General features: G+C 46.3%; 2 protein-coding genes across 7 annotated transcripts in view; both read left to right on the top strand.

Annotated features, from left to right (window-relative positions):
• MRPS9 (mitochondrial ribosomal protein S9) overlaps positions 1-4,845 on the top strand; it is a 41,265-nt gene extending 36,420 nt beyond the window's left edge. The window contains exons 10-11 of the mRNA XM_083501568.1: positions 1,953-2,122; positions 4,641-4,845. Of these exons, the coding sequence (XP_083357694.1) occupies positions 1,953-2,122; positions 4,641-4,732 (262 nt within the window). The 3' untranslated portion in view covers positions 4,733-4,845. The remainder of the gene's footprint in view (positions 1-1,952; positions 2,123-4,640) is intronic.
• GPR45 (G protein-coupled receptor 45) overlaps positions 1-18,092 on the top strand; it is a 550,360-nt gene that overhangs the window by 527,775 nt on the left and 4,493 nt on the right. The window contains exon 2 of one of the 6 annotated variants that reach the window (XM_083501578.1): positions 16,140-17,110. The gene's annotated coding sequence lies outside the window, so the exon portion shown is untranslated. Of the gene's footprint in view, positions 1-10,941; positions 11,048-11,350; positions 11,496-13,830; positions 13,972-15,000; positions 15,629-16,120; positions 17,111-18,092 lie in introns of those variants that run through there. The other 5 variants (XM_083501576.1, XM_083501580.1, XM_083501582.1 and 2 more) reach the window with 5 other exon arrangements.

Below are 18,092 nucleotides of genomic sequence, written 5' to 3'. Positions count from 1 at the left end.
GCGGCGGAGATTATTGGGGGGGCTCTGCCCCCCCAAACGAATTTTTGAGGGGGCTCGGGCCCCCTCAAGCCCCATGGAGTCGGCACCTATGAAGAGATCTCACCTGGAGACTCTTCCATGCCACTGGATAAAACCTGGGATCCCCTATTGCAGGATTGCACTGAAAAACACCAAAGTCAAAAGCATTTGTAAACAATTAGACTATGGCTGAACGAGTGGCATAAATACTGTATATTAAAAATAGAAAATGTTTCTCTCCTGGGCTAAACTATTTCCTTCTATACTATGTTTTTGTTTCTTGCACTCAAACTGGATAAGAAGTCTACATGATCTTACTTTTGTCATAGCACCTAATACAAGTTGGAATCCTGGGGCCACCTTGAAACTGATCTGAAGCTCTGTGTTTGTTCATCTTCTCACCAAGTGGATTGTTCCACTTGAGAAAATGTTCCCTCCAACGTGAGAGAGTGATGATGCAAATCCATTTTCCAAGCCAGGATTTCAGAGATATAATGCACCTAGTCTAGTTAATCTTGGGCACAGATTGGAACAGAGGGGTATCCTAGGTGCCATTTATGCAAGAGCCCTACCAGATGGGACCAAAGGCATCCTGTTTGTAACCAGGGCTAGATTAATGCATTTAAACTCACAGGAAGGCTGCAGTTTCCTTATTGGAAACTGATCTTTAGAGGCCTGCATAAGTTGTTCCCCACCAAGCCAAATGCAGCCTTCTAGAATCTTAACAAAACTCATATGTTTGTTTGTGGCACTGCAAAAGAGAGGGGGAGGGTTATCTTTCTTTCTTTGCAAATGAGCATGTTCTAGATATTTGCCTTGGTAGTTTTCATTTGACATGGTTTTATATTAACATCATTTTGCTGGCAACCGTGCTATGTTTGCCATTAAAGGCAAAGACGCTCCTCCCTGCAAGAGAGGGGAGTGGTTGTGGCCGGGAGCCGGACTCCGCCTCAAGCAGGGGGCGTTTGCCCCCCCCTGCCTCCCACCCACCTAACTGGCGCCCACGCCCTCGGCCAGGCACCCAACCAGGTGCCTTCAGGGGGGGGGCATGTACAGCAGCCTAAATTGCTGCGACGCCAGCCTCCAGCCCTCACTTTTCGTTGTCCCGTCGCGAGTCACCCACCCTCCACTCCCTTAGAGCAGGGTTTCCAGTTTTCTTTTGGCCTTGCTATGGACCTTAGGTTGGTCGCCCTGGTTGTTCGGGGGGCCTGGTAGGAATTTTTCCATTTGGCATTAGGCTTTTTGGTTTTTTCGCCTACCTCGTAGCAATCGTCACAACTTTCGTGGTATTGGTTGGTAGGTTAGGCATTGGAATAATGTGTTGTGGTGTGTCGAAGGGCTAGGTGTGGCCATCGCCTGTGCCTTCAATTTTGGGTATTCCGTTAAAGGAATCCAGCGGACGTGTATTCTGTCCTATGCCTGCGTGGCGGGAGGCCATGGCACGACCCTCGGTGACATCAGGGGAGAGCTTATAGTTGGATTAGCATCAACAGGCTCCACCTACTGGTGAATAAACCCCCCTTGTTTTTTAGACTCACCCCTCTCCAAGTGGGTGGAGTCATCTGACGTAATCCAATGCCTAAGCCAATACCTTTTCACTTGCTGTAATCAATAAAGTTGTGGCCTTTTCTTGCCCATTAACCTTCTATCACGTGTCCTTGTGTTTCATTCCACTGCACGGGGTACGGGTCCTCGAACCACAAGCTGAATTTTATGGACTATATATATGCAACATGAAAGAAGTGAAAGGATAACAGTTGATACAACGGGGGGGAGGGGGGAATAATCAAGCGGTCCACCCAGACCCTCCACAATTTTGTGGGGAAAGATCAGGAACCACTGATCTAGATCATTTCCACCTGTCTCCCTGATTGCTGGTGTTACAACTAGACTACGCGAGCCAATAATGCTGGGTGCATTTGTATGTTTTTCAGAGAACAGCTGATGTTCCCCTTCCAGTTTCTCGATCGCCTGGAGAAGCACGACATGGTCTGCTCTGTTTCTGGGGGAGGAAGAGCAGCACAGGCCGGAGCGATCCGCTTAGCTTCCGCAAGAGCATTGTGTAGCTTCGTCACTGAAAACGAGGTGGAGTCCATGAGGCAAGGTATAAATCATGAAGAAGAAAGTTGCCCTGGCTCATCTGTGTGTTTTGCGTTAGAAAAGTTTGGGCTGAATCCAGCATTGCTTAAGTGGACATCCATTCACACAGCAGGACTTCACCCTTCTTTCCTCTTCCACCCCCAGCAATCCCTTTGTACGACCCCCCTCCAAATTGCTCCAGAAGGTCCACCGACCATCCAGAGCAGATGAGGGGGAGGGAGACAAAGGAATTCTTGCTGCCTGAACAGAAATCTATTCCTTGAGGCATGGAATCCATTGGCTGCAACTCTTATGAAACCCACTCATGAAAAGTGGTTGTACTTCATATTTTTATTTTTTGTTTTTTTATTAAATTTTATTTAACATAATTATTGCAAAATACATACAAATACATACATACATACATTTTTCAGATAAGCTCACATATATAAAAAAGAAAACAGGGAAAAAAATAAGAAGAAACATTTGAAAAAGGAGAAAAATTGGAAGAATTTCCACCAAATTCACTCCACAAATATCTCAACAATAAAACTTCATTGATTGACTTCCATCGCTTACACTGCACTTCTATATACATTTTAAGCAAATTTGTATCTGTTATTTCCTATTTTTCCCATACAGTCTCATACAAATATTCTAATCAGTAAGTTTTCTAAATCTTTCATAAATCTATTCTAAACACAATCAATACCTTATGCTTAATCCAGTGTTTCCCAACCTTTTTTGGGCAAAGGCACACTTGTTTCATGAAAAAAATCTCGAGGCACACCACCATGCCAGATGGGGAAAGGTCACTTTTTACTTATGTAAAAAAAAAAAAAAAATAGTAACAGCATAGAAGGTAATGGTTAGGCTAGCATCCCTCTTCCAAATATGCTAGGTTTTTATTTGCAGGGACTGTTCTACATGGGAAAGCATTCAGCACTGTCATTCTCTCATCTGCCATCTGAATTGGTACTATTCTGGGTCAACTTACTCTGCTGCATGTGTAGATGAAAATGGCACCAAGTGTGGGGGGTTTTGGCCCTCTCTGAAGTGCTTCTCTGCAAGATATGGTAGGGTGTGTTACACAAGTAAACACTTGGAGGGTATGATAAAGAGAGCATTCCAAGAGTGACTTGGGATGCTATGAAGATGCTGCAAAAGTGGGCATGTGATTATTGCACGCCTTAAGCTAATGCTGAATAACCAAGAGTGTACAACTGGACTGCTGAATCCTAACTGGGTGTACTGAAAAGATGCTGGATGAGACCCAGACCAATAGTACCTGCAAAAGCAGCGTTATTAAAAGCAGCTTTCCCTTTGAACATCTCTTTGTTCAAAGTGCATCTGAAAGCCTAATGACCCACTGGTTCCTTAGGAGTGAGCTTTAATGCAAGGATTTTGATGTTAATCCATGGATCAGATGCGTGTGTGTGGATAATCGCATTGTTGGACAGTCCTTTCTGCCTGTTGGCCGTTAGCCAACGACCCCCTCCTCCGCCTGAATGAAATGTGCCCCGTGGGAGCGTTGGGACATCAGAACCACGAGTTATAGTTATAGGCACGTCCCAGGGCGAAGCAGGTTTGGAGGGAGGGGGGTGCCTAAGAAACCATCGACGGGGTTGGCGAGGCGGCGTTCAGACGGGGCTGCAAACAGCAGCTGTGTAGCCTGGCCATAGGAAAGGCGAGCAGCTCCTTTTATTTCCTCCCTCGCAGCTGATTCCCCTTTCTCCCGCCACCAGATTGTGAAAAGGCTCGGAATTCAGCCTGAGGAAAACCCCAAGTCCCCACATTTCTAGTTTCCCGCGCCCTTTAAAGGGCGATACGAGCCCCACGGCAGGCAGGCAGGCAGAGCTGGGAAGGGGGTTTCCAGGGGACACAGCAGCTCCTCGAAAGGCTTCTCTCGGCTGCGCTCAATCCTCCTCGGAGAGGATTTCCCCTCCGGTCCCATGCGTTCGTTTGGGGGAGCCCTCCGGCTGCTCCCTCTCCCGCCGCGCAGGAGCGATGCCTCTCTCTGGCTCTCCCTCCGCGCAGGCTGAGGGAGGGAGGGAGGTGCGCGTGTGACCCGTCTCTGCTGGGAGACCAAACCCAGCGAGGCAGAGTCGCGCGAAGGCGCCCAGGCAGCGCTGCCGGCTGCGAGGAGGAGCGCCAGGCAGCAGCAGGAGGCGCGGCCTCTCCTCGCCGCCGCCGCCCCGCCTCTCGCCGCCCGACTCGCCCGCCTCCCTCCAGGCAACATCTCGCGGCACACGAGGCAACGTCTCACGGCACACTAGTGTGCCGCGGAACACCGGTTGGGAAACACTGGCTTAATCCTTGTCTACATAAATAATCATTTAAACAAAAACTAAAAAATATAATCTAGAAACAATGGAAACGTACTTCATATTTTTAAGTGTACAATCTCATCATTAGCTTATCTCATCCCTCTGGGCTTCACCTTGCACCTTCCCGTTTTCTTCTCCCAAGTTCAGCTGCTGTTCTGAGTGTAGTATGGAAGCACCGTGACTGAACTTCTTCTAACCTTTCTCTCGCCCCTGCAGCTGGTCTCCTAGCAGTTGATCCACGTGTGAGAGAACGGAAGAAGCCCGGCCAAGCGGGATCCCGCAAAAAGTTCACCTGGCAGAAGCGCTAAATTCAGAAGTGAAACAAAGTGCATTGCAGCTGTTGCGATGGATAAATTTTAGACATGTGGATGCGTGTAAATATATATCTATATATTTGTAATTAAATTGTTTCTCTCCCACCCACCCCCAATTCCCGTTCATGTTTTTTTCTTCTTTTACAAAAAGGACAAAACAAAAAGAGGTATCAGTTGGACTTGCTTGATATCAAAGTTGCTTTCCTACTGAATGAGCAGCAGGAACTAACTTTAATAAACGTGGGGACAGGATAGAGCAGAACAGAATAGAGGCCGCTAGACATGGAAGGAAGTACAGAACGAGGCAGGAGTTGTAGGACGAATGGGGAGGCAATGTGAGTTGCTCTTCGAGAGCTCTGCCATTTGTTGTTAAAGCAGAAGGTACAAAGGTATTGAGCCTTCAGTATGAAAAAGCAAGACAATGAATTATTTCTTCCTTGGTGAAACTATTAGGAATCCTCTTTCTGAAAACAGCATGATTGGTCTATGTTCTGTCATCATATGCAAGTCATATTTAGAATCTGTGATGCCCCAAGTCACTGTTTGCATGAAAAATGTATACCTTCTTTGCAGCTTTTAATCCACACACAAACTATTTTAATCAGTTTTTAAAATTGAATTTAATTCTGGCTGTCAGTACAACTATTTTACCACAAGATGGAGCTGTTTACAGTCTACCTTACAAAATTACATAGGTTTCCAAAGGGGGCAAAAATAAGGAAATGTGGAGATTGTGTAGAATTGCATCAGACTTTTTAACACACACATGCTTATGAAACTATTTAAATCATGAGCTCAGTTATTGTTAGAGCCCAGGCTGTTTTACACAATACTCTTTTTTTTTTGGCATTGCTGCCTAACTAGTGTAAGTAAGGTCACTAATTTGGAGGGTTTTTAATTGCTTGAACATTATGAGGGTTGCAATAATTAGTTGATTGGTTAGAGTAATCAATTTGCAAACCTTTTGATAAACTAAAAAGGTGTCCCTGTTAATCAGGCAGCCTGTGTTTAATACAAGTCATTACAAAAACCCCAGGAAGCAGATAGCATCTTAAGAGACATCTTCTCTAAAATAATTTGTGCTTCAACACCTGTATGCATTATCTAAAAGTGAAGAATGCTTTTTGTCTCTCTCCAGAATTATTTTATTCGTATGCAGATTTATGCAATTATCATACAGTTAATGTACTATGATTATCTTAATTACTAGCCCTAACAATTATTATTTGGGAGGGGAGGAATGCTGTGGGAGACTTACGTTAATGTCAAAGACCCACTGAGGATAGAGGAATAATTGTGTGAGCTATACAGGAACAGATACGGTGAATTCAGGCAGTAGGTAAATAACATGGCTCTGTATTGGTTTCATTGCATGATCATTATCTCTTCCCATTGTAAATAACAGCCTGGATAGCTCAGCTGGTTAGAGTGTTGTGCTGATCACGCCAAGGTTGCAAGTTTGATCCCTGTATGGGTCGGCTGCACAGTCCTGCAATGCAGGGGTTTGGACTGGATGATCCCTTCCAACTCTACAATTCTCTGATTCTAAAACAGTGTTGATAAATTACCAGCTGTTACGGAAAAATCTAGGTGCGAGGCTGCTCATTCACCCAGCTCGTCGGGCAGAGCCCATGGGTCCCTGCGGAATAAAGGATGGAGTTCAGTCGGAGCAAATAGCTGTAGACCAGAGTTTATTGCGCAGCAGGTTCAAAGAGGAATTTTGAACCCCGAGGATGGGGTGACAAGGACTTTTAAAAGTTTCTGTTTTATCCCAGCACACAGTTCATTAAGCATCATCACTACATCATTTCTATATCAGAAAAGGGGAGGGTTATACATATACATGATTAAGGGACATGGGTGGCACAGAGCCTAGGACTTGCCGATCAGAAGGTCGGCGTTTCGAATCCCCGCCACGGGATGAGCTCCCATTGCTCGGTCTCTGCTTCTGCCAACCTAGCAGTTTGAAAGCAGGTCAAAGTGCAAGTAGATAAATAGGTACCGCTCTGGCGGGAAGGTAAACGGCGTTTCCGTGTGCTGCTCTGGTTCCGCAGAAGCGGCTTAGTCATGCTGGCCACATGACCCGGAAGCTGTACGCCAGCTCCCTCGGCCAGTAAAGCGAGATGAGCACCGCAACCCCAGAGTCAGCCACGACTGGACCTAATGGTCAGGGGTCCCTTTACCTTTACCTTTATACTTGATTATCATAGAAGGAATGTGTTGGGGCAACATGCAGATACAGGATATGTATTGGGAAGTACATTCTAAGCACCTACTACAAAGGGGCAATAGAACTTTGGTTTGCATAGTCTGCCACCTGGGCAAGTCCGGAGGAGTGCCTTTGCCCAGCGATTGACACCTATGAGTGAGTACTCCTGTGAGCACGTGACCTCCCACTTGAAGGATTGTGGCGGGGACCGAGTGGTTTCCAAGTCCTTGGCCGATGAAGCAAATTGGCGGCGGAATGAAGGAAACTAGCAAAGGAGTTGATTTTACATGATCTTTAAAGCTAGGTAACTTCCCTGTCAAGTCGAAAGGATACATTTATGCATAATATTTGTAACATTTAACAACTTTAAAGATGTGCCCCCCCCACCCTGGTAATTTCCGTAACAAGCTTTTCTATGGACAGTGGCTTTCTATAGAGCCTAGCCTGTGAAAGGCTGAGCAGCAGCCCCAGCATCATGGAACCACGGCCCATTGATTCAGAGATCAGGGAAAGCTGGCACAAACAGATACATCTGAAGATATCTGAAGCAAATAATTGTTGCTTCACGTATGGCAGAGTGAAAGGCATTCCAAAGTGGTGAAGCAGCAGCAGAAAATGCCCATTTTAGAGCTATCATCCTATGTTCTGTAGAGTGGTGCCATGAGTAACATTTCCCTGGGTGATCTCAGAAGTCTGTATTGAGATGAGTACCCTGCCCCAAAGTTTTTGTGGGCTTTATAATGTTAATAAATGTTTACATGGCTCTGTGACTAGTCAGTAGCCAGTGCCATCCCCTCAGCATAAAGGTAATAGCTGCGTGTCCAGGTATTCCACTCAACAATCACTGCAGGATTCTGGAGCGGCTGCAGCCTGTCTTAAAGTGAGATGGACACACAAAACTGCAGTATTCCTGTTAGTGTGGACAAATCTGCTTGTAGATTATCGCTAACATAGCACTAGCAAGAACCGTGTAAGGTGAGTCAGTAGAATGAAAAGCGAAATACAGTGGCACCTCGGGTTACATATGCTTCAGGTTACAGACTCCGCTAACCCAGAAATAATACCTCGGGTTAAGAACTTTGCTTCAGGATGAGAACAGAAATCGTGTCCCGGCGGTGTGGCAGCAGCGGGAGGCCCCATTAGCTAAAGTGGTGCTTCAGGTTAAGAACAGTTTCAGGTTAAGAACGGAGCTCCAGAACGAATTGAGTTCTTAACCCAAGGTACCACTGTACTGGTGGACTGGTGGTTTAAATACGCTCTGAAGGCAAATCTAAAAAAATGCAGTTATAAGCACAGAAAATTGGGAGGCACTGGCCTGCGAGCACTCCTAATTGGGGGGCCTTTACCAAAGGCATCATGGACTTTGAAGACGCACGAACTCAGGACAAAAATGAGAAATAAGCTTAGAGGAAGGCACGCTTGGCAAATCCTCAAATGTGATCAACTCCTGCCTGGAAACCTATGTCCCCACTGTGGGCTCCACAGTTACTTCCAGACTCACTTAAGACTGTGTTCATGGAAGACAATCGTACTCTGTTATGAGTGATCACCAAAGAAGGTGGTCAGTAGTCATGGTGACTCTAATTATTATTGCTTTAAAATGTTTAAGCAATAATAGAGTCACCATGACTACTGACCTCCTTTGGTGATCACTTATAACTGAGTAAGATTGTCTTCTATGAATAATTTGGATCTAACTATTGGAGGACCCCAAAATATTTGCAGATACATTGTCCTTTAATGTGTGGTGGTTGTCAAATCACCTCTGGCTTGCCCTTTAAAAAAGGAATGTTCACTCTTAGGATATATGTTCCTGATCAGTCTTGTTTTCTTCATTTTGAAGAAAGCTTCTTAAAGATCTCTGTTGCCCCTTTTATGCAAACATCATGAATAAATGCTCCAAAATGTTTTATAAACGGGCATCTCTTGAATCATAGCCTTCCTGACTTTGGTTCTTGTGATTAGATGTTTTCCCTCTCTCCCTTGTGGACCATTCTTCCCCACCTAAGCTGCTCTTGAAGCTTGACTTTCATTCCAGTGGATAATTAGCAATCTATTATGTTTTATGAAGATGGTAATGTCAAGAAGAAAGTGGCACAATTACAGTTTACATACAGATGCAAGCTCCTTACTCTGTGTGCTTTGGGAGTGGCTCTAAATGTTCTGCAGATGTAGTTTTTGTTGTCTTTGGTTCCATTTGCTCACTTCATTGCTTTTTATTTATCGGTTGGTGATAAGGAGAGGGAAATGGGGAAATGTTCCATAGGAGCCACATAGTTTTCTCTTGACTGATAACTCAGTTGGTAGATCAGGAGGCTGACTCTTAATCTCAGGTCGTGGGTTCGAACCTCAAGTCGCACAAAAGATTTATGCATTGCAGGAAGTTAGACTATATAACCTTTGAGATCCCTTCTAGCCCTACCATTCTAGGATTCTATGAATGCAGGATGACAGTCCTTCAATTATGTTGTGGGTGGGTGTGAAAAGGCACCCATCTGTGGAGTCAAACTGTTGCGTTAGCCCTTGGACACAAACTTGGGCACTGTATGGAAAGTCCTGGGCTGCTGCCGCCCAGACAAGACTTCACTGAAGTAGTCCAAAGGAAAGCAGAGCAATATGTCTGGCACCAGCTTAGTTGCAGGAGTTGCCAGAAGGAAGGTGTACAAAGCACCATCCAACCGCCTTAGGGACTGCACTCTGGATTTGTGTAGGGTTCACTCCTTAGCCTTTTCGTCTCCCAAAGATATCCCACAAGGCAGTGGAGGTTAAGATCAGAGTTTTCCTTCTCCTAGATGGGCTACCTTCCCAGGTGAACAAGCCCAAAAGCACCTTCTTGACTGTTCTACCCACTATTGATCTCCTCTGTTCAATCCACTGGAGCCTGCCTTCGCATGCAGGTTCAGCCGGCCAGACAAAGCCATTTCCTGGGGTGTGGCCACTACCACATGCTGACAACTTCTAGGAGCCACAAGAGAGAACTGGGTCCCAGGGTCATCTAGTCCAACCCCCTGCAATGCAGAAATCTCAACTAAAGCATCCATGACAGACGGCCATCCAGCCTTAGCACTTCCAATGAAGCAGAGCCCACCACTTCTTGAGGGAATGCTTTCCATGAGGGAACAGTTCTGACTTACCGTCAGAAAGTTCTTCCTGAGATTTAGTCGGAATCTTCTTTCTGGTAACTTGAAGCCATTGGTTCGAGTCCGACCCTGCGGAGCTGGAGAAAAGAAGCTTGCTCCATCTTGTTCTTTTGTATACTAATAATAATAATAATAATAATAATAATAATAATAATAATAATAATAATGATGATGATGTCTGTATAGTTAAAGCTATGGTTTTCCCAGTAGTGATGTATGGAAGTGAGAGCTGGACCATAAAGAAGGCGGATCACTGAAGAATTGATGCTTTTGAATTATGGTGCTGGAGAAGACTCTTGAGAGTCCCATGGACTGCAAGATCAAACCTGTCCATTCTGAAGGAAATCAGCCCTGAGTGCTCACTGGAAGGACAGATCCTGAAGCTGAGGCTCCAACACTTTGGCCACCTCATGAGAAGAGAAGACTCCCTGGAAAAGACCCTGATGTTGGGAAAGATGGAGGGCACTAGGAGAAGGGGACGACAGAGGACGAGATGGTTGGATAGTGTTCTCGAAGCTACCAGCATGAGTTTGACTAAACTGCGGGAGGCAGTGGAAGACAGGAGTGCCTGGCATGCTCTGGTCCAGGGGGTCACGAGGAGTCGGACACGACTAAACGACTAAACAACAACAAATAATAATTTAATAATAATAATAATAATAATAATAGCAGCCGCTGGGGAAGGGAATGGTTAGCGGTATAAAGACATGTATCTATTTTTGTTTCCGAAAAAGAGCGGGCCCTCGCTTGTCGGTTGTAGACCGCGGGGGAGCGCCTGTAGAGGGGGCCCTTTCCCCTTCGTCGTCCTCGGCCGCCTCCGAGCCCTGGAGCCGCTTGGGCGCGGATGGGCGCTCGGCGGGAGCGCAGAGTGTGCGCTGGATGGAGCGCGCCGGGGTCGCCGTCTCGGGGGCGCAGCGCTCGCCTCTCCGCGGCTGCCTGCTTCCTTGCAGCGGAAACGAGGTACGTGGCTCGGATGCGCGCACGCGTTGTGTGGAGGGCCAAACTACCGGATTTTTTTATTTTTTTTTAAGGGTTTGCGGGGTTTGCGGGGAGTGGAGAAACCTCCTGCTACCTTTTAACTATGCATATTCATCTGGCCTGAATTAAACTCTCAGCAACCGGGGATCATCATGCATAGCAGAAAAAGAGGGGGGGGGGGGGAGCCGTTCATTTCCCGGTGCTGCAAGAAACTGAAGCCCGTGCTGGCTGTTTGCATGGCGCTGCCTGCAGTAGCTGTCTAGCGCCAAGGTGCAGCGGTTTGGTCTGTCTGGGAGCTCTGATGGTGCGCTTCGCTATCCTGCCGGTTTTCTTGGCAGCAGCCTGTCTCTCTTGACAGGCATTTTTCCAAATACTCCTCCACCACCACCACTAAATCGGGGTGTTGCACCGATCTCTGCAAAATGCTACGGTAAGCGAGGTGCAGGAGAGGAAGCTAAACGTATTATGTAACTAGCCGGCACTTAGTTTTCTGCCTCATCATCTTTTCTTTAATTGCACTTCAGCATGTGCAGCGTAGAAAAGAACGGTCAAAGCTGGCAAGGAAACACGGCTTGTATGTAGGGTCCTTATGAAGGGATATGGCCAAAAAAATTAATGAGAGCGGGAACTTCGCTAAAATAATGGCTCACTTGGAAAGTCAACAGTCCTTTGTGGGGAAACCCTGTTTTCTTATTGCAGTGGTTTTTCTCTCCTTCCTTGGAAGTTTTCAAGCAGAGGTTGGATGGCCATCTGTCATGGGTGCTTTGGTTGGGATTCCTGCATTGCAGGGGACTGGACCAGAATGATGCTGGGGTCCCTTGGCAACTCTGCAATTCTATTTTTCTGAGTTGGAGAGGCAGAGTCCCCTTCATTCAAGACCATTCCCAGGCCATTCTGCTGCAAGGTGGTTGTCCGCAGAAGGGTGACACACCCACCCCGCTGCCAGTGGCGTAGCGTGGGTTGTCAGCACCCGGGGCAAGGCAAGTAATTTGCCCCCCCTAACCCGTGGATTTGCCCCCCTAACCCGTGGATTTGCGCCCCCTAACCCGTGGATTTGCGCCCCCTAACCCTAACCCCCAGATCATAGAATCATAGAATCATAGAGTTGGAATAGACCACAAGGGCTATCGAGTCCAACCCCCTGCCAAGCAGGAGATGTTGCGCCCGGTGCGGCCGGCCCCCCCTGCACCCCCCACACTACGCCACTGCCCGCTGCCCCCTGAAGCATGGCTCAAAAACAGACCCAGTTCGCCTCCTGAAGGAATTCCTAATTGAGGAGGTGAGTCAGGGTCACAGAAGGCTCTTGCCCCTTCTGGGGGTTCCAGACATGCCTCACTACTAAAGAGAAGGCTATCGCTCCAACGGTTGCTCTCTGCCTTCAGTGTCGGAGGCAGTATTGCTCCTGAATACCATTTGCTGGAAACCACAGAACAGGAGAGTGACCTCGTGACTGAAGGTTTCCCTCAGGCATCTGGGTAGTTGCTGTGACAACAGGATCTTGCACTAGATCAGGCTTCCTCAACCTCGGCCCTCCAGATGTTTTGAGACTACAATTCCCAGCATCCCCGACCACTGGTCCCACTTGCTAAGGATCATGGGAATTGTAGGCCAAAAACATCTGGAGGGCCGAGGTTGAGGAAGCCTGCACTAGATAATCGGCCTTCTGGTCTGGTGCCTGGTTTATACCTCACCTGATCCACAATTTCCAAAGATCCTGTGCACCTGGGCGTGAACTTGAGATGCTGCCTTTGAAGTAAGTGCATAGAAGATTGTTCAGTACAGTGGTACCTCGGGTTAAGAACTTAATTTGTTCCGGAGGTCCGTTCTTAACCTGAAACTGTTCTTAACCTGAGGTACAACTATAGCAAATGGGGCCTCCCACTGCTGCTGCGCTGCTGCAATTTCTGTTCTCATCCTGAAGCAAAGTTCTTAACCCGAGGTACTATTTCTGGGTGAGCGGAGTCTGTAACCTGAAGCATCTGTAACCTGAAGCATCTATAACCTGAGGTACCACTGTATGGTGCTAATGGTTGTGTATTGTTGTACCGCATGTTGTCTTCATGGCGGTTTGCCCAAAGGAAGCTATTTGTCTGGGTGGCTCTTACTTCGGGCATCTGATGTACAGCTTCATTGCAGAGCAAGTAATCCACCTCTGGTATCTCACAGCCAAATTGCCCTAGAATCATAGAACTGTAGAGTTGGGAGGGACCCCAAGGGACCCTGAAATGTAGGAATCGCAGCTAAGGCATCCATGATGGCAGCAGAGCCCGTTTCTCCTAAATGCAGGTCTCTCCCAATTACCTATGAAACGAGGCCAGGGATCCTTTTATTTTATTATAAATAATATTTCTAAGGAGATTGAACAAAACCTTCTGGCATCGTAAACATGACGTATAAGACGACAAAGAGCAAAAGGGTGAGGGACACAACACATGGACATAGTAGCTCAGTCAGTGGAGCATGAGACTCAATCTCAGGGTCATGCGTTTAAGCCCACATTGTCAAAATTTGATGACCCTCGTGGTCCCTTCCAGTTCTTCAATACTGTGAGTCTGATTCTAATACATATGCAATTAGGAAAAGTTTTTTTTAAAAAAAACAAACCGAAAATTTTGTAAAACATAGAAAAATAAGTGACCACACAATACCTTGATATTTATTTTTCTGGACACAAAGATCTTTCTGTGATTTCTGTTAGTAATGCTTCTTGAGCCAAACTGAAGAGGAATAAATTTTGAGAGTGAAAGGAATGTGTAGGTCAGAAGTTCTGAGTCTTCCTAACTTACCCACGGCTTAGAGGCTCGCTCTCTGTTTGATGAGACACTTTCCCCCCACTGGAGTTCACTTCAAAGGTTGGAGCCTAACCGAGAAGAAAATGATTACTGGGAAATAGACTGTGGAGAGAGGTACGCCTCAAATGGATGAGGGATTTTTGAGGGGAAATTTACTGAGACCTTTCATGAATGCCACAGGAGTTCTGTGTGGGCGCCAAGTTGGGAACCCCTGAGTTAAGCAGTTACCTCTTTCCCCCTGACCCCAATAACTGGTACACTCTTTACTGAACACACTTTTCCTCAAGTTTATATAATATATAGGTTATTAAATCTCAGGAGAATTGCCTCATCTGCAAAATAACAATAATTATAATGCAGCAGTTTGATGTTTTTGTTTTTCTGTTTATTTCATATTTTAGTGTGTCCTGTGTATTTATTGACCAGATTTCCAGAGTTTTGAAACCTTTCCATTTTCGGTGCTCATAACTTTGCTTCTTTCTCCCTTTCTGCCGCCCCAAGTTCCTAATATTTTTACAAAACAGCTGAGCCTCTCTGGGGCAATAACAGATGGAACAGCTGTTTCCTACTCCTGTTTGAAGTGGATCTCTCTAAAACATCTTCCAGCTCGGCGTCATCTCTTAAAATGTCTTTAGTTAAAAAAATAGATCCTTGACTTCCTTAGCCTAGTAACCTAGCTGAACCAAGCAGGCTGGCGTTTTAACTCACTGCGCCAATGATTCCACCAAGGTCCTGCACAGTATTTGGGTAAATCTATTCTTCAGACTGGGACGTGGGTGGCGCTGTGGGTTAAACAACAGAGCCTAGGACTTGCCGACCAGTAGGTTGGCGGTGTGAATCCCCGCGATGGGGTGAGCTCCCGTTGTTTGGTCCCTGCTCCTTCCAACCTAGCAGTTCGAAAGCACGTCAAAGTGCAAATAGATAAATAGGTACTGCTCCAGCAGGAAGGTAAACGGCATTTCCGTGCGCTGCTCTGGTTCGCCAGAAGCGGCTTAATCATTCTGGCCACATGATCCGGAAGCTGTACGCCAGCTCCCTTGGCCAGTAGAGCGAGATGAGCGCCGCAACCCCATGACTGGACCTCATGATCAGGGGTCCATTTACCTTTATCTTTATTCTTCAGACGTAAGCCAGTTTAAGAGTTGTTCTTTCTCCTAAAGATTCCTGGGAACTGTCATTGCAGGGTGAGATGTAGTTCTGGCCTGCCCTCAGCCTTTCTCTCCAAAAACCTACAGTTCAGTCAGCTTCTGTTTCCTAAGAATGGACAGACCATGTAGTCCAATGCACCAGCTTAGCATCTCTCAGGGAAGCCTTGCAAATCTGGCACTAGTTATCACCATGACAGGCCACCTCCTCTACAATTTTCCAAAAATGACCCTTTCCTGAAGTACATCTCAATCACTAGCATGCTCTAGTTATCTCCCGCTTGGACTACTGCAATGAGCTCTACGTGGGGCTACCTTTCAAAGTGACCCGGAAACTGCAACTAATCCAGAATGCGGCAGCTAGACTGGTGACTGGGAGCGGCTGCTGGGACCATATAACAACGGTCCTGAAAGACCTAAATTGGCTCCCAGTACGTTTCCGAGCACAATTCAAAGTGTTGATGCTGACCTTTAAAGCCCTAAACGGCCTTGGCCCAGTATACCTGAGGGAGCGTCTCTACCCCCATTGTTCAGCCTGGACACGGAGGTCCAGCTCTGAGGGCCTTCTGGCAGTTTCCTCCCTGTGAGAAGTGAGGTTACAGGGAACCAGGCAGAGGGCCTTCACGGTAGTGGCGCCTGCCCTGTGGAACGGCCTCCCATCAGATGTCAAGGAAATAAATGACTATCCGACTTTTAGAAGACATCTGAAGGCAGCCCTGTTTAGGGAAGTTTTTAATGTTTGATGTTTTATTCTGTTTTTAATCTGTTGGGAGCCACCCAGAGTAGCTGGGGAAACCCAGCCAGATGGGCAGGGTAGAAATTAATAATAATAATAATAATAATAATAATAATAATAATAATAATAATAATAAATAATAATAATAATACTGGAAGCTGCCTGGGCAAAAGGAGCACACACCCTCATCTTGCAACTGACACCAGAAGCTTCTCATTTTCAGACGAGACCATTAAGAGTAAATTTTCCTATGCTAACTTTTGCCCAGTGTAGGGTCAGATGTGTCAGGAGCTTATCCTACACTCGAATAATAACAATAATGCAAGAACATTGGACAGATGGGTGAGGTGTAAATAATAAAATTATTATTATTATTATTACAGGGGTACCTCGGGTTACAGACGCTTCAGGTTACAGACGCTTCAGGCTACAGACTCAGCTAACCCAGAAATAGTACCTCGGGTTAAAAACTTTGCTTCAGGATGAGAACAGAAATCGCGTGGCAGCAGCGGGAGGCCCCATTAGCTAAAGTGGTACCTCAGGTTAAGAACAGTTTCAGGTTAAGAACGGACCTCCAGAATGAATTAAGTTCTTAACCTGAGGTAACACTGGATTATTATTATGCAAGAACGTAGGGCAGATTCATTCCTACTGAGCTATAACTGATTGCACGTTGAACACTGCAGGTAAACTTCTCATTGTGGGAAGCCATCCACTTAAATAAGCCAAGATTGTGAGACCCAACCTTGGCTGGTCCTTGTTTCTGGAAGTGTTCTGGTCTCATCCAGCCCAGTCGCACTTCTACTTTAGGGTGCTTCTCTCCTCCCCCCGCCCCCCCAGTTTGTTTTCTAATTCCTCCCCAAGTTGTCAGTTTGCTTCAAATATGCGCTATTCTCCCTTGGTTACGATGGATCGCTCTCTAATTTACCACCGAGGTCGTGTCTCCTTTTCAAGTGAGGGATTGCCATGGTGACACCTAGACGGATATGAATGCTGTTTCCTTGCCTGATGAGATCCGAGTCAACCGGCTAATGGAGCCCCGCTGAAGCCTTGCGTGGGGGAGAATGGCATGCACAGCTCTGTGCCATTCACAAAGAGCTACCTTGCTGCGACAGTTCATTGATCAGAGATAGCCCTTATCGCAAGGTTCAAGTTGGAAGCCTTGCTTTTGTCCAATATTTAACAAAGCACATTTATTTAAAGACCAATGTTTCGTTTCAACGGGAAGCATTTGGAACTGTCGGGTTAAGTGGCTCATTTAAATATTGCCCATGCATCTCTGTCGTGTCAATTTCTTTTTTTAAAAAAAATGGGGCAATTTTTCACTACGAGGTCTGACAGGGAACGGGTTACAATGACAACAGATCGGGGGGTAGGTTGTTCCACGACATCCTTTTTGAAACTTCTTTCTCAAATATTATTATTATTCTTATTTATTTCAGAGCAAACTCAGGGAAATATTTAATGGGGGGAAACCAATGTATCTTTTGTTGGGAATAAATTAAAGCAAACTTCTGGAAGAACAAATCAGATGGTGAGGTATAATGATGATGATGTGAACAGGCTTTACAGTGGTACCTCAGGTTAAGTACTTAATTTGTTCCGGAGGTCCGTACTTAACCTGAAACTGTTCTTAACCTGAAGCACCACTTTAGCTAATGGGGCCTGTTGCTGCCTCCGTGCCGCCGGAGCACGATTTCTGTTCTCATCCTGAAGCAAAGTTCTTAACCTGAGGTACTATTTCTGGGTTAGCGGAGTCTGTAACCTGAAGCATATGTAACCTGAAGTGTATGTAACCCGAGGTACCACTGTATTTTATATTTCTTTCACAACTACTTTAGATCGTGGGTCCAGATCCAAGAGTTAATGTTCTGATACCTCTGGAGGTTAGCGGTGGGGAGCTAAAAAAGGCAATGCACAGGAAATTTATCCCTCCTTGATATTGCAGATGGTGAACTGCTAGCCTGCAGGCCGGATGTAGCTCATTGCATCTTTGGGTCAGGCTTCTAACTCCACAGCTGCACCCAGCCACTGCGCATGGTTGCTGCATGAGGCAAGTTTTACGAGGCTGACAGCACATGGAGGGGAGAGTGAACACTGAACAAGAACTGCAGGAAGCAGGACCCAGACTCAGCGGTTGTTCTGAAGGGTTAGCTCAACATTCCTCAAATCTGCCTGTGGAGGAAGGCAAGAATCAGTAGACCCCTGATTATTTTGCTGAATCAGGAGCTGGGCACCTTTGCCCTCCAGTGGTTGCTGAACTGCGGCAGCTACCAGCCCTCAAAAGCGTGGCCAGTGGCTAGGGATGATGGGAGTTGTGGTCCAGCAATCTCCGGAGGACCAAAGGTCCCTCA

Source organism: Podarcis liolepis (assembly GCF_965112155.1).
Source record: "Podarcis liolepis genome assembly, chromosome: 4".
NCBI lineage: Eukaryota > Metazoa > Chordata > Lepidosauria > Squamata > Lacertidae > Podarcis > Podarcis liolepis.
Note: the sequence above shows the minus strand (reverse complement) of the source record. Positions and strands in the feature narration are given on the sequence as shown.